Source organism: Pseudorca crassidens, chromosome 4 (genome assembly GCF_039906515.1).
Source record: "Pseudorca crassidens isolate mPseCra1 chromosome 4, mPseCra1.hap1, whole genome shotgun sequence".
Classification (NCBI taxonomy): domain Eukaryota; kingdom Metazoa; phylum Chordata; class Mammalia; order Artiodactyla; family Delphinidae; genus Pseudorca; species Pseudorca crassidens.
The window spans coordinates 146,934,273-146,961,967 of NC_090299.1; the positions used below are offsets into that span (position 1 = coordinate 146,934,273).

Here is a 27,695-nt window from a genome sequence, read left to right on the forward strand (position 1 = left end):
AATTCCTCCTTTTCCCTGAAGGCTCCCATCGCCTCCCCTCCTCCCGTCCCTCCTGCGCACAGCTCTTCTCTTTCCACTGCTGCCCCCCCCCCGCCCCCCACTGCTCTCAGCTGCTGTCCTTCCCACTCCATTCCAACACAAGTACCCTTATCCGCATTTCCTTAAAACCAGGCTCAACTCATATCACTGCCTCCTTCCCCCACCCCAAGGCTCTGAACATTTTGAAGGTCCAAGGCTTAGCCTGGTTCCTCAGCCCCAAACTTACTGTCTTTCTCCCCACTCGTATTTACCATTATTCTGTTTCCTCTGATCCTCCCTTCGAATTGTTCCTGGCCCTTCCTTAAATACTTCCCCATGTTCAAGCCCTTGCTAAGGCCTTCTCCTCCGTGAGAAATGCCTTTTCACCCATCAGAAGCTTCAGAAATCCCAGCCCTCCTTAATGCCATATGTTCCCCCCCTACCCTGCTTTCCTCTTCATTTTCCCAGCAGTTGGTTCTACTCTCTTGTGGCAGGAAGCAAGTTTGACCTTCTATTAGATTACTCGGGTAGATGACTTAATTCTTCTACTGAAAGCAAGCTACCCATTCTGCAAGTACAAGAAGAGATAGTTCTGGTTACATTAAAACAGCAAATTTATTGCATAATATTGAACTATAGGCACACACATAGAAAATAAACATTTCATATAACTATATCTTTTTTAATCTTGTATTATAAAGACTGAAAAACTACCAATTTAGCAATTGGAATAAGTTTTAAAAACAAAAAGCAAAAAATCTACAATCCTTCAGTGAGGTTTGATGCTGTCTCACGGTTCATAAATACTTCATTTTATATAAATAAGTCTCTTCTCTAGTGACTAGGAATTTAAAGTTAGGCTGACATGGATTCTTTGCTCATGTAGAATTTTCTGATCCCATGATGAAGAAGGTTGAGTGTGTCATGATTTCTGAAATACGTATATTTGCTTCAAACACAATCCCTCCTGAAATCCCACTGTAAACACACATTCCAAATGCAATAAACAAAAGTTCCATGATAAAGAATGTCCTTAAGTCTTAGCAGTTAGGGAAGAGGAAAAAAAAAATCTGAGTAGAAATTCTGCAATTTAAATAGAAAAGGAAAATAGCCTGCATGCATCCACCAGGAGGAGAGGAGAGGAAGGGACATTAAGTCAGATAACAGAGAATAGGATGAAGTGAAGAGAAAAGTAGGAGGGTGGGAGGAGAGATGAAGTGGGAGAGACAGAAAGTGATAGGGAAAAGGATAAGAAATTTATTCTACTTTTCTGGGAGAAAACACTCCTTAGAAGATTAATGCAACCTGCTCCAAAAGCAAAATGATGCCAGAGGGTGAGGGCCTGTTACCTCATCTTGTTGTCAAAAGGGCTTGGCGGGGCCACCAGACCGAGGTCGGCTCAGCTGCGAAGCTACGCGGCTCTGCACCCCTTTGAGGAGGGCCGGGAATAGGCAGAGCCGTGGGGAGATGGCCAGTCCCTCAAGAACTGTGTTTTTAGGCAAAAGGCAGGTTTACGAAAGGCTCCCATAAATTCGCAAGAGTTCCGCCAAAGTCACGGACCCGGATTCAGCTCGTTGGGCTTGGGAATTTCTGAAGTAATCCTCTCCTCCTTAGTCCTTAGGGTTGGACGGCAACAAGCCAGGAGCATTTCCAAGGCTGCAGAGAAAGGAGATGTTCTGCACGTGCAGGTGAGAAAGGACAGGTCAGTCAAATCATTCTTGCAGAGGAATGAGAAGTCAGGAAGACAAGGAAGCGTCATGAGGAAAGGTCAGGGCTGAGAGAGACATCTGGGGAATGCGAGTTTAAAAATCCACTGCCCTTTTATCCAGCAGAGTACAGCGTAGTCACAAGTGCAAGGAACAATGGGGAACTGCGTTTAGAAACAAAATCGCTTCTCAGACAAGGGCCAGTTTTTCACCCCATCCCTAACCCCTGATTTTTCAAAAAGGACACTGCTTACCACCCCAGAAATGCATCAATCAGGTTCAGGATTCAAAAGTTCCAACCCACTTATACAATAAAAAAAAAAAAAAAACAGAACTCACTCCCCATGATTTTCTGTATGGGCCTCACTGTGGACGTGGAGGAAGGAAGGGGAATCAGGGGCAAGCTGGGGAGCCTCAGGCCAAGCTGAACCCCTCGTAGTTGTCAAGGGCCTGGGTCAGCCGTGCACACAGGACCTCTTTGCTGCTGTACTTGGGGAGGTCGAGAAGGTTGTAGCAAGTGTGGGCCACGGGCAAGTACTCCTCCCCGCTGGCTGTGGACTGGATGACAATCTGCAGGCTGGCCATGCCGTAGATGGGGATGCGATCGCTGCCTGTCAGGAACACTGCGGAGAGAGAGAACGGGAGACACCAGCTAGGTAAATGGGGAGCGGCTCCCTGCGGCCCAGGGAGGAACAGAAGGGAAGGGCTGACACCCTGTGGCTCATGTGAGAAGTACAACCACTTTTTTGTGCCAGTGTGTGTCGTATTAATATTAATAAATGCTCACTTATAAAGCAAGAGATTGCCTTTCAAGCCCTGTGTTTTGGTTTTATATGGATAAAAAGTCTGTACTTTTCATTGGCTCATTTCAGACCCTAATTATACACTGGCACAAAGCATCCATCCAATGGAAAGATGCTCAGAAATGCCCCCGAATAAAAAATGGCCTCAGTGAAACGTGTGGCCTCATAAACGTCATGAGCTTTCACACAATCAAAGAGGAAGGGAAATGCTGACCTAGGAAGAGGGCTGACCTCAGAAACCCGGAAGAAAACTGCAGACCATGGGGCCTCAGGGTCTCCCCTCTCCCCTCGAGTGTCTGTGATTATACCCCCTTGGCTGGTGAATTTCCATTTGGGATCTGTTTGCTTGCCTTTCCCTGTCTCTCCATTTCTCTTAAACCAGAAGATCTGACACTGACACTATATGAGACATTTCCCTCTTGGGACACACTTGTGACTTGGAGGGGAAAAAAAAGACCAACCCAGCTGTCTCTTCCCGTTTTCCAGCACTAGATAACATTCTTTGTTGAACTGCTGGAAAATTAACTATCGATACAATGAAATCATTAGTTAAGGAGCACGTTCAGACAACCTGTCACTACCTGAGGCTATGATACATAAACATTCTTGCCAAATCTGTAAAGTTAATAAACATTTATGAAAGTCCAATGGTCTCTGAACAGAAAAACATCTTTTAAGGAAATCCCCGGACCAAGGGCAAGCGCCTCTTGACTGTCACAGTCCCACAAGATCCACTGGCAAATCTCATCCTGTCATCCTGACTCATATGCCGCTATTTCTCAAGGGCCCACGTAACCGGACAGAGGGGGAAGCAGGGCTCCTTTTAGGAATTCTTTTGTAAGATCTCCGCTTCCTCTCATCCTTACTCCATGGGAGCAGTAGAATCTGGGGGTAAATCTCGCATTAATACTAATATATGCTCATTCTTATAAAGCAAAAGAGACTGCCTTTCAAACTCTGTTTTTCTCATTTTATATTGATAAAAATGTTATGCTGTTCAATGGCTAATTTATGACTCTGATTATACAATGACACAAGGATTTCTACTATTTTTAAAAGGGTAATTTGCTCATGTAAACTAGGCTTCATTTTCCTTTGCAAATGTACTACCATTCTCAGACGTCATCCAGCCAGTCACAAAGGACCATTTATTGTACGATTCCATTTATATGAAATACCCAGAACGGGCGAATCCACAGAGACACAGCAGATTGGTAAGCGGTGGGAGGCTGGGAGGAAATGGGGGAAGACTGCTAATGGGTACAGTGTTTCTTCTGGGGGTGATGAACGTGTTCTAAAATTAATCGATAGTTTGACAACTCTGAATATACTAAAAACCACGGAACTGTACACCTTGAATGGCTGAATTGTAACAGTATGTGTGTGTGAATTAAATCTCAATAAAGCTATTATAAATCACATCTCCCCAGTGACATCTGCAGTAGACACAAATATTTTCAAAAGGCTAGAAAGATAAGGGAGGTTAATCCAAACAATTCGATTTCATCAATGTAATACTTAAAGGAATCACCTTCATATAAAATAACTAGTATTTTTAGAGCAATTAAAAATCACTGAAATGCTTTTCTTCCTTTCATGCAACCCACCCCGTTACACAACAAATAAGGCTTAACCACCTCTGTTGCGCCTCAGATATCACTAAGACAAAAAATGTAAATATATTTCCTTACTTGCCCTTTACCATTTAAAAGAGCTGAACTTCACCACGGAGTATACCATCCTATACCAAATGCAAAACTGAAATGTGGACAGATACCACACTGATGTTACTTACAGAGAAACTTCTTCTTCTTTTCCAGTGGGAACTCATGAAATGTTTCCCAAAATAGTTTCACAGTGGGATGTGTGGCTGAGTAATCACCCTTGTAGATGGCAGTCTGCCCAAAAAGACAGAAAGAAAAAAATTATCTTCCAGAAGAACGTTACAAATGGACATCTGTATAGCATTTGCACCGGAGAGTAAGAAATAACCACCGAGATGCAGGAGGCCTCCAAATCCTACGTGACCACAGAATACTTAAGAAAGAGACCGGGGGGGGGGGGGGGGGGGCTTCCCTGGTGGTGCAGTGGTTGAGAGTCCGCCTGCCGATGCAGGGGACACGGGTTCGTGCCCCGGTCCGGGAAGATCCCACGTGCCGCGGAGCGGCTGGGCCCGTGAGCCATGGCCGCTGAGCCTGCACGTCCGGAGCCTGTGCTCCGCAACGGGAGAGGCCACGGCAGTGAGAGGCCCGTGTAACGCAAAAAGAAAAAAAAAAAGAAAGAGACCGGGTTCCGGGCGCTGTGCCCAGGCCTGTGCTGCCCCCTCAGAGGGGACAGACCGCACCTTTTAGGCTTACCTCCTCCAGGGCCTCCCAGTTGTAGTTGCTGTTCCCCACCATCATGGCCCTCAGTTCCGAAGGCTGGAAGAGCTCAAGCACTTTGCCACCACACACCTTTAGGAAGCCGCTGGAGAAAGCTGTGTACCATTCATGAACTGAGATTTGGAAGACATAATTCACATAAGCATCCACAAATTCCTGCCTGCCAGGAGACCAAAGAAATAGAATACGTTTAGCCCGAAGTCTTGTAGAATGTATCAAGTTCCCCTTATAACTGAGGCTGAGAGAGATGAAAAATCTCATCAAATGCTCTCACCAGGAGGCATCCTACAGCATCTTGTGGGTTACCACCCAGCCCTAGGATTCCACCAAGGGGGTCTCCGGTGATCTGGGGGCAGGGAGGCAAGAAGGAAGGGGAGGGGGCCAGGTGGGTGGAACCACACTACTGACTTTATTTTACCTGAGGTGTTCCAGTTTTCATCTTGTTTATGGTCCTACATAATTTAGTGAAGAAAAAAAATAAGACTTTTTCTGCTTAAAAGAAAAAGTCTAAGATAATGGTTCTAGACTACTTCCTTTCTCTTCAAAAATGAATAAAGCTAAACCCATCTGACATTTGTATCCTCCCCCACTTTAAAAGGTAATTTCCTAACACCTTACTATAAATCCCTTAATGACCTCTGGAAAGAACTGTCTTAATACAACTGCTCCATCTCACTAAGGAACAGTCAGATGCTAATTTCGACAATGGCTTCCGCAAGCCTGACTCAAAGCAAGCTGGCTTCCTGGGCTGCTTACTGTAGATAAGGAGTTGGTTTTCTGGGCAGGTTTCTGCAGGTTCCAGGTCAGAGTTCTGGTTTGTTTTTGTTTTTGTTTTGGCCGTTTGTGATTTTTTTACCCATGTTTTAAAAAACTGAAGTGTAGTTAATTTTGAATGTTGTGCTTCAGGTGTAGAGCAAAGTGATTCAGTTATATATATACGATATATATATGATATATATATATTCTTTTTCAGATTCTTTTCCATTATAGGTTATTACAAGATATATCAGTAGAATATAGTTCCCTGTGCTGTACAGTAGGTCCTTGTTGTTTATCTATTTTATATATAGTAGTGTGTATATGTTAATCCCAAACTCCTAATTTATCTCTCCCCCCACCATCCCCTTTGGTAACCATAAGTTCGTTTTCTATGCCTGTGAGTCTATTTCTGTTTTATAAATAAGTTCATGTATATCATTTTTTTGGTTAGATTCCACATACAAGTGACATCATATGATATTTGTCTTTCTCTGTCAGAGTTCCCTTTTCATATACGGTCTGGCCATTGTCTGTATGTATATTCCATCTCTGACTAGTGGGAATGTAATCTGTGCACTGAGGCATAAACAGCTGGGAGAAAAAGTTGCCAATATCTGGAAAAGCTGAAAAAGTAAATACCCTTTTACCCAGCTACTCTACTACCAGCTAGTGCCCCAGAGAGACTCCTCACATGAAGACAAGTACAGGGGTGTTCGTTGCAGCATTCTCTTGTAATACAGAAAATTGGGAGAAACAAAACTAAATATGCATTAATATAAGAATAAAGAAGAGACGGTAAAGTCATATGATGGAAACCATAAAGCATAGCACTTTATGGAATTTTTGTCCAAAGGAAAAGAAGAATCTCAAGAACAATGCTGAGTAAAAACCAAGTTTTTGAATATTAAGTACAATATAATAGCACTTATGTAAGTTGTTTCTTTAACACTTCAAACATTATCTATAAGAGACAGCGGCTCCCACACTTATGGCTTGTGACCCTTGGGCAAGTTATTTAATCTCTCTGTGCCTCACCCTCTTCATCTGTAAAATGGGGAGAATAAGAGTACATAACTTATGGGACTATTATTAAAATTAAATGAGTTAATACATGTAAAGTTCTTAGAACTGAGGCCGCCTTGTAAATGTTAGTGATTATGACATTGTTTATGGCTATGAGATTTTGTGTGTGAGTATGAAATTATGTATAGGACATATATATAAAATGTGTGTATTTAATAAAAGCATTATGTAAAAAGATCTTTGTCTTAATACACATAAAAATACAAAAACATGAAAGAATATGCATAAAATTCATAAGAGTTTTGTCTATGTAGGAAAAGAGGGTGAGAGGAGAGAAACAGGATTAAGGGGATGTACAGAAAGAATTTCAATGGCTTCAGTAATTCTTTTTTTAAAAAACCTGAAGCAAATACTATCTGTTTAAACTTTGATCATAGATACACAGAAGTTTGTCATATTAGTTTAGTGCTTTTGTGTATTTACTTTTTTTTTCTAAAAATTAAAAAAATCAGACACTTTGAAGACAGATACCTTCCACGTATCCTCTGTAACATACTACACTTCATAAAACTACAATGTGAACATTTTGGGTTTCCTCCAGGCAGATCTGGTCACCAATAATTAACCAATCTACACCGATAACTAACTGTAGTATAAGCCCTGACAGTTTGGGGTTTCTTGTCCTTTTTCTGTAATGCAAGCGCTCTGGCTGTGCAAGCATCCGCTTCGAAGAAGATAGCTAATGGAGAAGAATAAACACCCTACCAGCCACACAGCCAGGCCGCCTCTCCCCGCTGAAGCTCCTTTCAAAGATCTTGGTCGATTTTGATAACTGACCATTCGGGCCACTTGTTTTTTTTCTCTTCCCACGCATTAAATTCCTACTCTTATGTTTTAAATTTACAAAGAGTGAGCCCGTGAAACCCTAGGGCCCCACTGTCAAGCCCCCAAAAAAGCAGAACCCCAGACCCTCACTCCCACTCTCTTGCTTTCTCTCCACGACCCTTGACCCAACCTTACTGTGTGGCCCCGGCGTGCCATGTAATTTCCAGGTCTTGTAAGTAACATACCTTTATTTTTTTTCCAAAGTGTCCTGCTGGTTATTTCTGAAGGGCGTCTTGCAATCATATCAGAACCACAAGGACTGGACCAATCACAACACTGGTTATTGACAGGCTGAGACCAGCATAAAGGAAAAGCATAAAGGAAAAGTCTTTTCCTTTGTAAGAGATACTGAGAAAGTGTTCAGTTGTAAGATTCTGAGAAAGTGCTCAGTTGAGAAAGAATGGGAAGATTTTGTTCATTTGAAAGACACTGGGAAGGTTCAGACTGGGTGATTAGGTAGGAGCCTGACCTGATGTGTTTCCTCAAATCATCTACCTTAACAGGATTTGTCAGAATAAAAGTGAAGATACCGTAGGAGAGCTTTCAGCTCCAAAGAGAAGACACACAGCTCCTCCAGGCCGATTACAGCTTTCTCGGGCAACTGAGGCATTTATGGGAGTGGTGGAGGAAGTCCTCACACTGTGCAGCAGGTCCCTAGGGAAAGCCACTCCTTAAAACCTCATTCAGCCAGGGGCGCACATATAAGAACGGGCCATTCAGTGCTCAGGGCCTCCAGAGCATTTTTAGGCTGCCAGTAAGAGAAACCCAGACACGTAAAAGAGCTAAAACGACTCTAGGGTGACACCTAGAAGAATTAAGCTCACAAACCGAACATCGGCCCACCACAGTTTTCAGTAGTGATTTTATTCTGACAAACCAATTTAAAAATGAGAAATAGAGTCTCTCGAACGGAAGAAAAAGGGGTGTCAGATAACCCCTGACCAACACCCCAGACAGGTTTACATATTATACAGAACTTACACTTGCAAGTACTTACTTACTTAAGAATTAAGGAAATCCTCCCTGAAATGGCCAAGATGGGGCTCTTTTTTTGGCATTCCCAAACTGGTTTTTGCATAAGCAGTTAGAGAAAGGCAGCTTGATAAAACATCTTGCAAAATTCTGACCCTCGGGGCATGAAGTCCTTCTAGGAGGACCTTGCGTTTCTCTCCCTGCATCTTTGAGAGATAAATGTCTTACCTGAGCTCTCAAGAACTCTTATCTTACTCTTATCTAGACCATCTTTAATTCCTGGGACTGAGGGAAAAAAGGGAAAAAGAGGCCTTTTAAACCCAAGCGAGTAAACTTAACTTATTCCAACTGTTATTTATAAACTAGTAAGTTTTATATTGTAATACCCGATTCACGACTAAGTTTTACAATGAAGCTATGAGATCTCCGATTACATCTGTCTACATGCCTGTGTGTATGTTATAGATACACGTCTTTACTTCTGAATAGTATTATTGCCAAAATTAATTTGTAAGTGAGCGCTACTTCATTGGCTTAAAGGAAATTAAGCACTTATACACAGTCTCAGAAATATAAAAGAAACTAACCCAAATGAATTTCAGGTTCACATGATCTGGGAAATATTCAGTATTAAATTAATATTTGGTATTAAACTTAGTTTAAGTTTGCTGGTTTAATTAATACAGACTCTTCAGAGTCATCGACATTCAGTATAATACTTTTATTGTACCTAAGTTTGTTAAAAGTCAACTAAGATCTTATTTCTATTACAAAATTTGTCAGCAAGAAAAATAACTTGGTATGATGAAATTTTTATAAGTAAATTAAGTGTAAATGAGATAAGAGTTTTTAGGTGAACCCTTTAGGGATAATTATGTTTTATGGTATGTCTACTTAAAAACAGTTTCTCCAAATATATGGTTACTTGAAACTTTAGAGTTTTGCTAAATTAGGTTAAATGATGGAAGTTTACTGAATATCTAGATCATTCCAAAATAAAATAATATACTGAAACATTAATTACTAAACATAGACTTCCTTTTACAGAGAAAAGAAGATATTCAGGACTATTAATAAATATGTTTGGTGCCACACAGAGAAATTTTCTATAAGAAAGCACGTTTTTTAGAAATTATAAACAGTATTCATAAGTTTGTCAATCTACAGGATGCTAACATAAAGGAAAGTTTAAAATTGTTTACTTCTTAGTTTTCACTAGAAAGTAAGGTTTTTTAAGAGTTGAGAATTCTAGTTAATATGTGTGATTAAAACTACTAAAATTAATAAGGGAAACATCTTTGTATGCAAGGAAAAAACAAGGTATAAGGAATGAAAATGCATTTTGTTAAGGGAAAAGAAAGTAATTTTGTCCTCAAGAGAGGTTAAAAAGAGGGAAAAGAGAAAAAGGAGCATGGAGGTTCCTTAAAAAAACTAAAAATAGAGTTACCATATGATCCAGCAACCCCACTCCTGGGCATATATCTGGAGAAAACCATAATTCAAAAAGATACATGCATCCCAATGTTCACTGCAGCACTATTTACAATAGCCAGCGGCAACCTAAATGTCCAACGACAGAGGAATGGATAAAGAAGATGGGGTACATATATGCAATGGAACATTACTCAGCCATAAAAAAGAACAAAATAATGCCATTTGCAGCCACATGGATGGACCTAGAGATTGTCATACTGAGTGAAGTAAGTCAGACACAGAAAGAAAACTGTCATATGATGTCGCTTATAAGTGGAATCTAAAAAAATGGTACAAATGAACTTATTTACAAACCAGAAATTGAGTCACAGATGTAGAAAACAAACTTACGGTTACCAGGGGTGGAAGGGGGAAGGGATAAATTGGGAGACTGGGATTGACATAAACATACTACTGTATATATCGATAAAATAGATAAATAAGGACCTACTGTATAGCATAGGGAACTCTACTCAATACTCTGTAATGACCTATATGGGAAAAGAATCTAAAAAGGAGTGGATATATGTATAACCGATTCACTTTGCTGTACAGCAGAAACTAACACAACACTGTAAATCAACTATACTCCAATAAAAATTTTTAAAAGAGAGAGAACAAGGAAAAGCATAGGGGAAAAAATCTAAAGGTAAAAAAGGAAGTTATATCAATAGAATGATGTGGAAAAGAAATGCTGAGAAAAGAGTTTTGTGCATGGTCTAGACTGGCAAAGATTAGAATAAACTTAATTGAGTAAATGAATTATAATGTTAACGGTAAGATGGTGAAAAACTAGAATTTGGTTCTCTGTTAAGGAGACGAAGTTTTCTTGGAATATTTATATGATTCTGATAACCAATTGTGAAGTTTTTTTTTTTTTTTTTTTTTACTTTTTAAGTACTTGTTGTAACTTTCTATATTTGCCTTTGAAATCTTTTATTGTCACTTTGGCTAAGTGAATAAGTATTGTTTCACAGTGACCTATAATCCTAGTTGACCAAGTGTTTTTAAAACTCTTGATAACTTTGACAAACTTCCTCAAATCAAATTCTAAATGAAGTTCTTTTGACCTCTTAACTATCTTTGGGATGCTTCAGAGGGCCCCTGAAACATCTCAAAGAGAAATATTAAACTAATTAGGCTTATTTGATATGTTAAATTACATGGCTAGCATTATCAAACAAGTAGTGATAAACCTTCTTAGGTTATACTGTATGGGTAAATGTTATTAATATAAATGTTCTAAAAATTATATGAAATTCTAAAATTTACATGTGTCCTGGTATAATGTCATAATTCTAGTTATTTTAATATTGTATTAAATATATTTAATATGGTGGACTTTATAATTTCATTATTTTAGTATTTTAATCTTGTATTTAATATCTAAAATTTAATATTGTAATAGTGTATGAAAATAACCAAATTTCTTTGACAAATACATTGTAATCAGGTCTTTAACTGTGCCTTTTTAAGTCTTTTGTCATTTACATACAGTTATTGTTTTACTCTGATGCTTTTACAAAAATGCTTCATCTCCAAGAAGATTCAAAGAAAGGACCTTTTGACAAGCACAGGTTTCTGGTAACTTTCAGATCATACTGCTTAACTGGGTAAGAAATTAAAGAATTCTAATGGAAAACCTGATGGCTTCATAAAACTGTTAACAGAAGATCAAGAATTAATAACATGGGACTGAACGAACTGATGAGGATGATTATAATTTTTATGACTCTTTGAAAAATTTCTGATTCTTTTTAATGTTTTATTTTTCCAGATTTGAGAAAACTTTTGCTCTTTCCTCTTAAGCTAACTATAATTTATAGCAACTTGGTAAATTATACCTTTGTAAGCAGAACTGAAACATTTATCTTTTCTCTCTGATTCCTCCAGAATTTGGAAACTCTTAGTATTCTTATTCTCATGGCAATATTATTATTTGCATAAATTCAATAAGAATCTGTTCTCCTTATAACAGGAGATAGAACAGGAGATAACTGGAAATATTGGCTACATTAATGACTTTGGATGGAATGTCATATTCGAGACTATGCAAAAATCAGACATGACCAGACAGCTTTAAAGAACTGAGGTGGACTTTATGGAACCATAAAGCCTCTTGGAAAAACAACCTAGTACTTTGCTTACAGGATTCCCGGAAGCCTTATCAGGTGAATAAGGGAGGCCACTTCCTGGCAGGTGCATGGATCTCAAGGTATTCTGTGGACCTTGAGAGGAACCCACCCAAATCTGTAGGTATTGCAGGCAGAATCTGATGCCAAGTCCTTGGCATGGCTTTTCTGGCCTTGAGAGACCTGTGAAAAGTTCAGTCTGAGATCCCTTATGGAAAGTTCCAGCAAAACCAATTTCAGGGAGCCTTATGTGATCTTAATTTGGCTGTGTGTGGCAGAAATGAAGGTGATTTTAGAGAGAAAAAACTTGTTTCAGTAGGTATTAACTTCTAGTGTTGTTAACTGTCTTTGTGATTTGTATTTACTGCCTGAGACTCAACTTCCTAGACTCCTTGTTACTATGTTGCATTATTGTAAGATTTAATTGAACTATTACAAAGGACATTCTAAATTTGTTTCTGAAGCTTATCACAGTAATCTATCTTTGAATAAAGACAGATGCCCCCTGACCTGCAACCAAGAGATAATATACTGGAAAGACATCATTTAAAGGACTCTCTCCGACCTAGATGAAAGGACCCTTGTCAGGTACTCATAACTTGCTCATGCATGGTGAAACAAAAGGGGACTGATTCTTGGATTCATATTTCCCTCTGAAGAAGGGGCCCTGCACCAGACTGGTCTACAGAGAGGACTGCTGGCCTCAAAATCACCTTAAAACAATGCTCAGAGGAGAAACTACACCCACAGGACAAGAAGACAATATCAGAAGTAGACAGCTATGCTCATATGCGATCCTAATATGCCACATCAGACCCGGATGATCATTTATAGTGTTTTCTCGATTTCTTGGACTTCTGCACGTGAATCAAATGTTTTCTATCATGGCACAATCCTATACAAATTTCAAAAATCAATCTCATATTTGCGTTTGTGGTCACTTATCTACATCCAGTACTTCAGGTTTACCTTGGTGGATTTCTTATCTCCAAGGCTGTAACTGGATGGCCCTTAGAAAATTTATTTTAGAAGAAAGAAGTTGTAGGGCCACTATTGATATTACTACATGGGAACCCCTCACTTGGCCAATCAATCATACTTTTTCCGGCCCTGGCCATCGACATGAATTCTCTTTTCAAGTTCCTCAAGCTCCGTCAGAGCAATGAGCTAAATTTCAGTCAAAGAACATAACTTCCCAATTATTAGAAGGGACCCTCCCTCAGGTACAGGATGGATTTATACGGCTAACGCTGGGCTACGGTCATTTAAGTTTAAGGGCCCCCCTAGGCTGGGAGCAGTTAAATCATATTAAACATAATCAGCCAGATAACACTAGAAAATGAGGCTGACGCCTTATGAAAAATGCCAACAAGACCAAAAGACAACCCTCAGAATGGGAGAAAATATTTGCAAATGAAGTAACCGACAAAGGATTAATCTCCAAAATTTACAAGCAGCTCATGCAGCTCAATAATAAAAAAACAAACAACCCAATCCAAAAATGGGCAGAAGACCTAAACGGACATTTCTCCAAAGAAGATATACAGACTGCCAACAAACACATGAAAGAATGTTCAACATCATTAATCATTAGAGAAATGCAAATCAAAACTACAATGAGATATCATCTCACACCAGTCAGAATGGCCATCATCAAAAAATCTAGAAACAATAAATGCTGGAGAGGGTGTGGAGAAAAGGGAACACTCTTGCACTGCTGGTGGGAATGTGAATTGGTTCAGCCACTATGGAGAACAGTACAGAGGTTCCTTAAAAAGCTACAAATAGAACTACCATATGACCCAGCAATCCCACTACTGGGCATATATACCCTGAGAAAACCGAAATTCAAAAAGAGTCATGTACCAAAATGTTCATTGCAGCTCTATTTACAATAGCCCGGAGATGGAAACAACCTAAGTGCCCATCATCGGATGAATGGATAAAGAAGATGTGGCACATATATACAATGGAATATTACTCAGCCATAAAAAGAAACGAAATTGAGCTATTTGTAATGAGGTGGACAGACCTAGAGTCTGTCATACAGAGTGAAGTAAGTCAGAAAGAAAAAGACAAATACCGTATGCTAACACATATATATGGAATTTAAGAAAAAAAAATGTCATGAAGAACCTAGGGGTAAGGCAGGAATAAAGACGCAGACCTCCTAGAGAACGGACTTGAGGTTATGGGGAGGGGGAAGGGTGAGCTGTGACAGGGCGAGAGAGAGTCATGGACATATACACACTAACAAACGTAGTAAGGTAGATAGCTAGTGGGAAGCAGCCGCATGGCACAGGGATATTGGCTTGGTGCTTTGTGACAGCCTGGAGGGGTGGGATAGGGAGGGTGGGAGGGAGGGAGATGCAAGAGGGAAGAGATATGGGAACATATGTACATGTATAACTGATTCACTTTGTTATAAAGCAGAAACTAACACACCATTGTAAAGCAATTATACCCCAATAAAGATGTTAAAAAAAAAAAAAAGCCAACAAACCATTTCCCTTAAAGACAGCAACTGGTATGCAAGAGACTGGGGCAGGTGACCAGGATACTGGGTTGCACCTCATGGAATTCAATAGCTTTGTGGTACCAATTTCTGTCCCTGGCTTCTGCCAGAATGGACAGGCAGATGTATCCTAGGATTCCCTTGGGCTCAAGGCCGTAAGTGTTCCAATTTAGATATGACTCCAGCAAATCTACAATGTATACAAGGCTGACAGATCGAGAGATCCTGTACCTCACTGGTATGGCCATTTAACAGCTACTTCTGTGGCTTCAGTAGGACTGGAAGATGTAATCACCCACATTAAAGCCTTGACAAAATTCACCCAGTAGGCCTTGAACGACAGTCATCAGGCTATGAGCCTGCTGAATTCTGAGATCTCTATGATGAGAAAAAGCAGTATTACAAAACACACGGCCCTTGATATCTTTACAACATCTCAAAGAGGCAGGCACCTAGGCCACAATTCAAACTGAATGCTGCATTTCACACCAGATGAAGTCTCTAAAGTTACACACTTAATGACTCACATGAAGAATCTGATTTCTGCCTTAAGTGATCCACTTCCTTGTCTCGGTGATCTTTTGGTTCTGGTTTGGTTCTGGAAGCTCATGCTCAGATCTCTGCTTATGATCTTATTAACGTTACTAGCTATATTACTTACACCCCGTATAAGATTGTGGTTTCTGGCATTACCCAATGTGTAACAAGGTCTTGGGCAAAACTAACGATGGCTCAACATCTTGAGGCAATTCATCACATATAGAGCCCTATACAAATTTAACCGTAATGGTGCATATCTAGATATGGGAAAAGGAACAAGGGAAAATACTTCCTATATCTTAATAGACTGGTAAGACAAATGATCCGGAGAATTTTTAAGTTATTAACAGGGCCTAATCCAGAAATAGCACATTGAGTGGCCTGTCAATGACATCCTCACCTGACCTAGGAATGAGCCTTCTTAGTGCTGTGGGACAAATTGGTCACGAAATGCCTCCCAAAACTTGGTTAAACTTACGATCAAAAGGGAGGGAGTTGTAAAACAAAGAATGTTGCCTGCCATCCAGTTCTACAAGGATCAAGTTGTCTGCCACTGCAGTCACTGACCTACGGTAAACACTGAAAGGAATTCAGGACAAAAAACAAAATGAAGCATTCTGTGTTTTGAATATATGGGCCCCTAGATAGTTCAGATACATATCTAAGGAAGAATTTCAATGACCCCAGATTCTTGCACCTTCCCATATAGAGATGAGCAATTTTTTGTGTAATTAGCAGGAATCTTTTACCAAGATGTACGCTTGACTACATGTATCTCCCAGCCAAAAAACTCATATATCCTGGCTCCTCCCCTACTTCTTTACAGCAATTTCTCAGAGTTATCTGAGGAACTGTCTCCAGGGCTAGCATCCTCAGTAAGGTCCCTGAATAAAACTGAAACTCACAGCTCTCACGTAGTGCATTTTTGAATGCTCTCAACAGTCAATAACATTTTTCTGGTACAACTGCCTAAGAAAAGCACCATCAGCATGAATTTTTCTTCTATAGCCTGTGATGGTTAATTCTGTGTCAATCTCGCTAGGCTATGGTGCCCAGCTGTTTGGTCAAACCTCACTCGAGATGTTGCTGGGAAGGAGTTTTTTAGATGTGATTAACTTTTAAATCAGTAGACACTGAGTAAAGCAGATTAGTCTTCCTAATGTGGGTGGCCTCACCCAGTCAGTTGAAAGCTTTGAAAGACTAAGGTCCTCCAAAGAAGGAAGTTGGCCTCCGGACTGCCTTCGGACTCAAGACGGCAACATCAACTCCTGCCAGAATTTTCAGCCTGCCATCCTGCTCTGAAGACTTCTGACTGGCCAGCCCCACAGCTGCACACACCGATTCCTTAAAATCAATCTTCCTCGTGTGTGCGTGTGTGTGTTACTGGTTCTGTTTGTCTGGAGAACCCTAAGACACATTTAGGTACTAGGAAGGGGGGTACTACAGTAGCAAATACCTAAAAATGTAAAAGTGACTTTGGAATTGGGTAATAGGTCGAGGCTGGAAGGGTCCTGAGGCAGTGACAGAAAAAGCTTAAATTGCCTTGAAGAGACTGTTAACAGAAATATGGACATTAAAGGAGATTCCAAAGAGGGCTCAGAAAGAAGAGAGAGATGTAGAGAAAGCTTCTACTATCTTAGAAAATACATATATTAAATCATAAACAGAATAATGCTAGGAATATGGATATTAAAGCACTCTGGTGAAGTCCCAGGTGGAGATGAGGAACACATTATTTTTTGGAAATTTGAAAATGGCGATCTTGTTATAACGTGGCAGAGAACTTGGCCAAGTTTTGTTCTAGTGTTTTATAGAAAGTAGGACTTCTAAGTGATAAACCTAGTTATTTAGTAGAGGAGATTTCTGAGCCAAGTATTTAAGGTGTGGTCTGGTTTCTTCTTATAGCAAGATGCAAGAGGAAAGAGATAAATTGAAGAGGGAATTGTTAAGCAAAAAAGAACTAGAGAGGAGACCTTCAAGATGGCGGAGGAGTAAGACGTGGAGATCACCTTCCAGAAAGACATCTACACGTGGAACAGCTCCTATAGAACACCTACTGAACGCTGGCAGAAGACAGACCTCCCAAAAGGCAAGAAACTCCCCACGTACCTGGATAGGGAAAAAGAAAAAACAGAGACAAAAGAATAGGGACGGGGACTGAACCAGTGGGAGGGAGCTGTGAAGGACGAAAGGTTTCCACACACCAGGAGCCCCTTCGCGGGCGGAGGCTGCGGGAGGCGGAGGGGGGAGCTTCAGACCCACGGAGGAGAGCACAGCTACAGGGGTGCGGAGGGCAAAGCAGAGAGATTCCCACACAGAGGATCGGTGCCGACCGGCACTCACCAGCCCGAGAGGCTTGTCTGCTCACCCGCCGGGGCGGGCGGGGCTGGGAGCTGAGGCTCGGGCTTCGGTCGGAGCGCCGGGAGAGGACTGGGGTTGGCGGCGTGAACACAGCGTGCAGGGGGTTAGTGCGCCACGGCTAGCCGGGAGGGAGTCCGGGAAAAGTCTGGAGCTGTCGAAGAGGTAAGAGACTTTTTCTTGCCTCTTTGTTTCCTGGTGCGCGAGGAGAGGGGATTCAGAGCGCTGCTTAAAGGAGCTCCAGAGACGGGCGCGAGCCGCGGCTAAAAGCGTGGACCCCAAAGACGGGCATGAGACGCTAAGGCTGCTGCTGCCGCCACCAAGAAGCCTGTGTGCGAGCACAGGTCACTCTCCACACCCCTCTTCCGGGGAGCCTGTGCAGCCCACCACTGACAGGGTCCCGGGATCCGGGGACAACTTCCCCGGGAGAACGCACGGCACGCCTCAGGCTGGTGCAATGTCACGCTGGCCTCTGCAACCGCAAGCTCGCCCCGCACTCCGTGCCCCTCCCTCCCCCCAGCCTGAGTGAGCCAGAGCCCCCGAATCAGCTGCTCCTTTAACCCCGTCCTGTCTGAGCGAAGAACAGACGCCCTCCCGCGACCTACGCAGAGGTGGGGCCAAATCCAAAGCTGAGCCCCGGGAGCTGTGCTTACAAAGAAGAGAAAGGGAAATCTCTCCCAGCAGCCTCAGGAGCAGCGGATTAAATCTCCACAATCAACGTGATGTACCTGCATCTGTGGAATACCTGAATAGACAACGAATCATCCCAAAACTGAGGAAGTGGACGTTGGGAGCAACTGTAGACTTGGGGTTTGCTTTCTGCATCTAACTTGTTTCTGGTTTTATGTTTATCTTAGCTTAGTATTTACAGTTTATTATCATTGGTAGATTTGTTTATTGATTTGGTTGCTCTCTTCCTTTTTTATCTATATTTTTTTTTCCTTTTTCTTTTTGTAAGTGTGTGTGTGTTTGCTTCTGTGTGTGATTTTGTCTGTATAGCTTTGCTTTTACCATTTGTCCGAGTGTTCTGTCTGTATTTTTTTTTTGTATAGTTTTTAGGGCTCCTTATCATTGGTGGATTTGTTTTTAGGTTTGGTAGCACTCCTTTCTTTCTTTTTTTTTTATTACTTTTTTATTTTTAATAATTTTTATAATTTTTTTCTTTCTTTCTTTCTTTTTTTTCTCCCTTTAGTTCTGAGCCATGTGGCTGACAGGGTCTTGGTGCTCTGGGCAGGTGTCAGGCCTGAGCCTCTGAGGTGGGAGAGCTGAGTTCAGGACATTGGTCCACCAGAGACCTCCCAGAGATCTCCATCTCTACACTAAGACCCAGCTCCACTCAATGACCAGCAAGCTCCAGTGCTGGACACCCTACACCAAACAACTAGCAAGACAGGAACACAACCCCACCCATTAGCAAAGAGGCTGCCTAAAATCATAATAAGGTCACAGACACCCCAAAACACACCACCGGACACAGACCTGCCCACCAGAAAGACAAGATACAGCCTCATCCACCAGAACACAGGCACTAATCCCCTCCACCAGGAAGCCTACACAACCCACTGAACCAACCTTAGCCACTGGGCGCAGACACCAAAAACAACGGGAACAACGAACCTGCAGCCAGCAAAAAGGAGACCCCAAACACAGTAAGATAAGCAAAATGAGAAGACAGAGAAACACACAGCTGACGAAGGACCAAGGTAAAAACCCACCAGACCTAACAAATGAAGAGGAAATAGGCAGTCTACCTGAAAAAGAATGCAGAGTAATGACAGTAAATATGATCCAAAACCTTGGAAACAGAATGAAGAAAATACAAGAAACGTTTAACAAAGACCTACAAGAACTAAAGTGCAAACAAACAATGATGAACAACAAAATAAGTGAAACTGAAAATTCTCTAGAAGGAATCAATAGCAGAATAACTGAGGCAGAAGAACAGATAAGTGACCTGGAAGATAAAATAGTGGAAGTAACTACCACAGAGCAGAATAAAGAAAAAAGAATGAAAAGAATTGAGGCCAGTCTCAGAGACCGCTGGTTCAATACTAAACGTACCAACATTTGAATTATAGGGGTCCCAGAAGAAGAAGAGAAAAAGAAAGGGACTGAGAAAATATTTGAAGAGATTATAGTGGAAAACTTCCCTAATATGGGAAAGGAAATAGTCAATCAAGTCCAGGAAGCACACAGAGTCCTATAAAGGATAAATCCAAGGAGAAACACCCCAAGACATATATTAATCAAATGATCAAAAATTAAATACAAAGAAAAAATATTAAAAGCAGCAAGGGGGAAACAACAAATAACATACAAGGGAATCCCCATAAGGTTAACAGCTGATCTTTCAGCAGAAACTGCAAACCAGAATGGTGTGGCAGGACATATTTAAAGTGATGAAAGGGAAAAAACCTACAACCAAGATTACACAGCAAGGATCTCATTCAGGTTCAACAGAGAAATTAAAACCTTTACAGACAAGCAAAAGCTAGGAGAATTCAGCACCACCAAACCAGCTCTACAACAAATGCTAAACGAACTTCTCTATGCAGGAAACACAAGTGAAGGAAAAGACCTACAGTAACAAACCCAAAACAATTAAGAAAATGGTAACAGGAACATACATATCAATAACTACATTAAATGTAAATGGATTAAATGGTCCAACCAAAAGACACAGACTGGTTGAATGGATACAAAAATAAGACCCCCAAAAAAAAAAAAAAAAAAACCCATACATATGCTGTCTACAAGAGACCCACTTCAGACGTAGGGACACATACAGACTGAAAGTGAGGGGATGGAAAAAGATATTCCATGCATATGGAAATCAAAAGAAAGCTGGAGTAGCAATTCTCATAATAGACAAAACAGACTTTAAAGACTATTACAAGAGACAAAGGACACTACATAATGATCAAGGAATCGATCCAAGAAGAAGATATAACAATTGTAAATATTTGTGCACCCAACAAAGGAACACCTCAATAAATAAGGCAAATGCTAACAGCCATAATAGGGGAAATTGGCAGTAACACAGTCATAGTAGGGGACTTTAACACCCCACTTTCACCAATGGACAGATCATCCAAAATGAAAAGAAAAAAGGAAACACAAGCTTTAAATGACACATTAAACAAGATGGACTTAATTGATATTTATAGTACATTCCATCCAAAAACAACAGAATACAATTTCTTCTCAAGTACTCACAGAACATTCTCCAGGATAGATCATATCATTGGTCACATATCAAGCCTTGGTAAACTTAACAAAACTGAAATCATATCAGGTATCTTTTCCGACCACAATGCTATGAGACTAGATATCAATTACAGTAAAAAATCTGTAAAAAAAAAAAAAAAATACAAACACATGGGGCTAAACAATACACTACTTAAAATCAAGAGATCACTGAAGAAATCAAAGAGGAAATCAAAAAATACCTAGAAACAAATGACAATGAAAACACAACAACCCAAAACCTATGGAATGCAGGAAAAGCAGTTCTAAGAGGGAAGTTTATAGCAATACAATCCTTTCTCAAGAAACAAGAAACATCTGAAATAAACAACGTAACCTTACACCTAAAGCAATTAGAGAAAGAAGAACAAAAAAACGCTAAAGTTAGCAGAAGGAAAGAAATCATAAAGATCAGATCAGAAATACATGAAAAACAAATGAAGGAAACAATAGCAATGATCAATAAAACTAATACCTGGTTCCTTGAGAAAATAAAGAAAATTGATAAACCATTAGCCAGACTCATCAAGAAAAAAAGGGAAAAGACTCAAATCAATAGAATTAGAAATGAAAAAGGAGAAGTAACAACTGACACTGCAGAAATACAAAGGATCATGAGAGATTACTACAAGCAACTCTATGCCTATAAAATGGACAACCTGGAAGAAATGGACAAATGCTTAGAAAAGCACAACATTCCGAGACTGAACCAGGAAGAAATAGAAAATATAAACAGGCCAATCACAAGCACTGAAATTGTGACTGTGATTAAAAATCTTCCAACAAACAAAAGCCCAGAATCAGATGGCTTCACAGGCGAATTCTATCAAACATTTAGAGAAGAGCTAACACCTATCCTTCGCAAAGTCTTCCAAAATATAGCAAAGGGAGGAACACTCCCAAACTCATTCTACGAGGCCACCATCACCCTGATATGAAAACCAGACAAAGAAGTCACAAAAAAGGAGAACTACAGGCCAATATCACTGATGAACATAGATGTAAAAATCCTCAACAAAATACTAGCAAACAGAATCCAACAGCACATTGAAAGGATCATACACCATGATCAAGTGGGGTTTATCCCAGGAATGCAAGGATTCTTCAATATATGCCAATCAATCAATGAGATACACCATATTAACAAATAGAATGAGAAAAAACATATGATCATCTCAATAGATGCAGAAAAATTTTCGACAAAATTCAACACCCATTTATGTTGAAAACCCTCCAGAAAGTTGGCATAGAGGGAACTTACCTCAACATAATAAAGGCCATATATGACAAACCCACAGCCAACATAGTTCTCAATGGTGAAAAACTGAAACCATTTCCACTACGATCAGGAACATTCTCACCCATTCTCACCGCTATTATTCAACATAGTTTTGGAAGTTTTAGCTACAGCAATCAGAGAAGAAAAAGAAAGAAAAGGAATCCAAATTGGAAAAGAAGAAATAAAGCTGTCACTGTTCGCAGATGACATGACACTATACATAAAGAATCCTAAAGATGCTACCAGAAAACTACTAGAGCTAATCAATGAATTTGGTAAAGTAGCAGGATACAAAATTAATGCACAGAAATCTCTTGCATTCCTATACACTAATGATGAAAAATCTGAAAGAGAAATTATGGAAACACTCCCATTTACCACTGCAACAAAAAGAATAAAATACCTAGGAATAAACCTATCTAAGGAGACAAAAGACCTGTATGCAGAAAACTATGACACTGATAAAAGAAATTAAAAATGATACAGATGGAGAGATATACCATGTCCTTGGATTGGAAGAATCAATATTGTGAGAATGACTATACTACCCAACGCAATCTACAGATTCAATGCAATCCCTATCAAACTACCAATGGCATTTTTCACAGAACTAGAACAAAAAATTTCACAGTTTGTATGGAAACACAAAAGACCCCAAATAGCCAAAGCAATCTTGAGAATGAAAAATGGAACTGGAGGAATCAGGCTCCCTGACTTCAGACTATATGATAAAGGTACAGTAATCAAGGCAGTATGGTACTGGCACAAAAACAGAAATATAGATCAATGGAACAGGATAGAAAGCCCAGAGATAAACCCATGCACATATGGTCACCTTATCTTTGATAAAGGAGGCAAGAATATACAGTGGAGAAAAGACAGCCTCTTCAAAAAGTGGTGCTGGGAAAACTGGACAGCTACATGTAAAAGAAAGAAATTAGAACACTCCCTAACACTATACACAAAAATAAACTCCAAATGGATTAAAGACGTAAATGTAAGGCCAGACACTATCAAACTGTTAGAGGAGAACATAGGCAGAACACTCTATGACATCCATCACAGCAAGATCCTTTTTGACCCACCTCCTAGAGAAATGGAAATAAAAACAAACGGGACCTAATGAAATTTAAGAGGTTTTGCACAGCAAAGGAAACCATAAACAAGACAAAAAGATAGCCCTCAGTGTGGGAGAAAATATCTGCAAATGAAGCAACTGACAAAGGATTAATCTCCAAAATATACAAGCAGCTCATGCAGCTCACTGTCAAAAAACAAACAACCCAATCCAAAAATGGGCATAAGACCTAAACAGACATTTCTCCAAAGAAGATATACAGATTGCCAACAAACACGTGAAAGGATGCTCAACATCACTAATCATTAGAGAAATGCAATTCAAAACTACAATGAGGTACCACCTCACACCAGTCAGAATGGCCATCATCCAAAAATCTACAGACAATAAATGCTGGAGAGGGTGTGGAGAAAAGGGAACCCTCTTGCACTGTTGGTGGGAATGTAAATGGATACAGCCACTATGGAGAACAGTATGGAGGTTCCTTAAAAAACTAAAAATAGAACTACCATACCACCCAGAGTAATACCACTATTGGGCATATACCCTGAGAAAACCATAATTCAAAAAAAGTCATGTACCACAATGTTCACTGCAGCTCTATTTACAATACCCAGGACATGGAAGCAACCTAAGTGTCGAAGAATGGATAAAGAGGATGTGGCACATATATACAATGGAATATTACTCAGCCATAAAAAAGAAATGAAAATGAGTTATTTGTAGTGAGGTGGATGGACCTAGAGTCTGTCATATAGAGCGAAGTAAGTCAGAAAGAGAAAAACAAATACTATGCTAACACATATATATGGAATCCAAAAAAAAAAAAAAATGGTTCTCATGAACCTAGGGGCAGGACAGGAATAAAGATGCAGACGTAGAGAATGGACTTGAGGACACGGGGAGGGGGAAGGGTAAACTGGGACGAAGTGAGAGAATAGCATTGACATATATACACTACCAAATGTAAAACAGATAGCTAGTGGGAAGCAGCCACATAGAACAGGGACATCAGCTCGGTGCTTTGTGACCACCTAGAGGGGTGGGATAGGGAGGGTGGGAGGGAGACGCAAGAGGCAGGAGATATGGGGATGTATGTATATGTATAGCTGATTCACTTTGTTATAAGGCAGAAACTAACACACCATTGTAAAGCAATTATACTCCAATAAAGGTGTTAAACAAAAAACAGACATAGGGAGAGTCAAAAAAAAAAAAAGAACTAGAACTTGAAGGTTTGGAAAATTCTCAGACTATCCATATGTCATGGTCTGGAAAAAAGCCAAGGGTGTGGCTGAACAATGGTTTGCTGAAGAGATCAGGCATGTGACTCTTGCATCAATCATCTCAGCAGAAGCCAGGAACAGAGATGTGGCTCTCCAGGAAAGATATGTGGAGGACCCTCTGGTCTGATGGCTTGGACCCCCATGAATTGCCTGGGAGGCCAACAAGGTTTATGAGAATTTTATACCAGCACTGCCAGCTTGCACTGAAGGGGCAAAGATGGTAAAATATGAAGAAAGCCTGTCAGGATTCCACAGGTGTGAAAGGAGTCAGTAGAGCTAACTGGCTGTGAACAAGTGTTATCTTTCAAGAAAAGGGAAGAATGACCCCAACGGCAGATAAGAGTCCAGTAGGGCTATCACTACCACCATGGGCATAGGTCCAGGAACAAGGCCGGCACTTCCATGGCTCCAGAAGCCAGGACTACTATCCCAGTGGGCCAGAGGACAGAGCACGGACCCACAGAGGATTGTTCTCCAAGTCTTAAAATCTAATGAGTAGGGGACTTCCCTGGTGATCCAGTGGTTAAGAATCCGCATTCCAATGCAGGGGAACGCGGGTTCAACCCCTGCTCAGGGAACTAAGATCCCACATGCTGCGGGGTAACTAAGATCCCACCTGCTGCGGGGCAACTAAGCCTGCGTGCTCTAGAGCCCATGTGCCGCAGCTACTGAGCCCGCACACTCTGCAGCCTGCGCGCCACAACTAGAGAGAAGCCCGCACGCCGCAACAAAAGATCCCACGTGCCAACGCAGCCAAATAAATAATAAATAAGTAAATATTTTAAAAATATCTAATAAACAGAATGGGAGAAAATATTTGCAAACGAAGTGACTGACAAAGGATTAATCTCCAAAATACATAAACAGCTCATGCAGCTCAATATCAAAAAAAACCCCAACAACCCAATCCAGAAATGGGTGGAAGATCTAAACAGACATTTCTCCAAAGAAGAGATACAGATGCACATGAAAGATGCTCTTCACTACTTATCAGGGAAATGCAAATCAAAACTACAACGAGGTGTCACCTCACACCACTCAGAATGGCCATCACCAAAAAATCTACAAACAATAAATGCTGGAGAGGGTGTGGAGAAAAGAGAATCCTCCCACACTGTTCGTGGGAATGTAAATCGGTACAGCCACTATGTTCCTTAAAACACTAAAAATAGAGCTACCATATGATCCAGCAATCCTACTCCTGGGCGTATATCCAGAGAAAACCGTAATTCAAAAAGATACACATACCCCAATGTTCACTGCAGCACTATTTACAACAGCCAGGACATGGAAGGAACCTAAATGTCCATCAACAGAGGAATGGATAAAGAAGATGTGGTATATATATACAATGGAATATTACTCAGCCATAAAAAGAATGAAATAATGCTATCTGCAGCAACATGGGTGGACCTAGAGATCGTCACACTGAATGAAGTCAGTCAGAGAAAGACAAATATCATATGATATCACTTATACGTGGAATCTAAAAAAATGGTACAAATTAACTTATTTACAAAACAGAAATAGAGTTACAGATGTAGCAAACAAACTTATGGTTACCGGGGGGGAAGCTGGGGGATGAATTGGGAGACTGGGATTGACATAAACACACTACTGTATGTAAAATAGATAACTAATAAGAACCTACTGTATAGCACAGGGAACTTTACTCAATACTTTGTAATGACCTATATGGGAAAAGAATCTGAAAAAGAGTGGATGTGTATGTATATGTATAACTGATTCACTTCGCTGTACAGCAGAAACTACACAACACTGTAAATCAACTGTACACCAATAAAATTATTTTTAAAAATCGAATGACAGAATGGCCATTATCAAAAAAGCTAAAAACAAAAAATGCTGGAAAGGGTGTGGTGAAAAAGGAACCCTCCTACACTGTTGGTGGGAATGTGAACTGATACAGCCACTATGGAGAACAGTATGGAGGTTCCTTAAAAAACTAAAACTAGAACTACCATATGACCCAGCAATCCCACTACTGGGCATATACCCTGAGAAACCATAATTCAAAAAGAGTCATGTACCACAATGTTCATTGCAGCACTATTTACAATAGCCAGGACATGGAAGCAACCTAAGTGTCCATCATCGGATGAATGGATAAAGAAGATGTGGTACATATATACAATGGAATATTACTCAGCCATAAAAAGAAACGAAATTGAGCTATTTGTAATGAGGTGGATGGACCTAGAGTCTGTCATACAGAGTGAAGTAAGTCAGAAAGAGAAAAACAAATACCTTATGCTAACACATATATATAGAATCTAAAAAAAAAAAAAATGGTACTGGTGAACCTAGTTGCAGGGCAGGAATAAAGAGGTAGACATAGAGAATGGACATGATGACATGGGGTGGGAGGGCGAAGCTGGGGTGAAGTGAGAGTAGCATTGACATATATACACTACCGAATGTAAAATAGTTGGCTGGTGGGAAGCAGCAGCATAGCACAGGGAGATCGGCTCCGTGCTTTGCGATGACCTAGAGGGGTGCGATTGGGAGGGTGGGAGGGAGGCTCAAGAAGGAGGGGATATGGGGACATGTGTATGCATATGGCTGGTTCGCTTTGTTGTGCAACAGAAACTAACATGGTACTGTGAAGCAATTATACTCCAATAAAGATGTATTAAAAAAAAAACTAATGAAATTTGCCCTGCTAGGTTTATAATTTGCTTGGGACCTCTGGCCCCTTTCTTCCTCCTTTTAGAATGAGAATGTCCTTCCAATGCCTGTCCCACCATTGTATTTGGAATAATCTGTCTGGTTTCACAAGTTCACAGGCTATAGAAGAATTCTGTCTCAGGATGAATCAAACCTTAAGTCTCACTCATACCTGACTTAGACGATATTTACATGATATATTAGTCCAGACTCTCCAGGGAAACAGAACCAATAGGAAGTGTGTGGGCATATGGGTATATACATATATAAATAGAGAGAGAGATTATAAAGAATTAGTTCATGCAATTCCAGAGGCTGACAGACCACAAGATCTGCAAGCTAGAGACCCAGGCGAGCAGATGATGCAGCTCTGGTCCAAAGGCAGGCAGGCTCGAGACCCAGGAAGGGCTGATGCTTCCGTCAGAGTCTGAAGGCAGGAAAAAACTGATGTCCTGGGGCTTCCCTGGTGGCGCAGTGGTTAAGAATCCGCCTGCCAATGCAGGGGACACGGGTTCGAGCCCTGGTCCGGGGAGATCCCACATGCCGCGGAGCA

At 40.6% G+C, this 27,695-nt stretch overlaps 1 protein-coding gene across 8 annotated transcripts in view; it reads right to left on the reverse strand.

The window, feature by feature from the left end:
- Positions 1 to 614: 614 nt before the first annotated feature.
- Positions 615 to 27,695, reverse strand: part of HERC3 (HECT and RLD domain containing E3 ubiquitin protein ligase 3) — a 137,501-nt gene continuing 110,420 nt past the window's right edge. For 7 of the 8 annotated variants that reach the window (XM_067736980.1, XM_067736976.1, XM_067736979.1 and 4 more), the window contains 3 exons: positions 4,885 to 5,068; positions 4,323 to 4,425; positions 615 to 2,347 (listed from right to left, as the gene is read on the reverse strand). In XM_067736980.1, coding sequence (XP_067593081.1) covers positions 2,139 to 2,347; positions 4,323 to 4,425; positions 4,885 to 5,068 — 496 coding nt within the window. In that variant the 3' untranslated portion in view covers positions 615 to 2,138. The remainder of the gene's footprint in view (positions 2,348 to 4,322; positions 4,426 to 4,884; positions 5,069 to 27,695) is intronic. The other variant, XR_010943195.1, reaches the window with a different exon arrangement.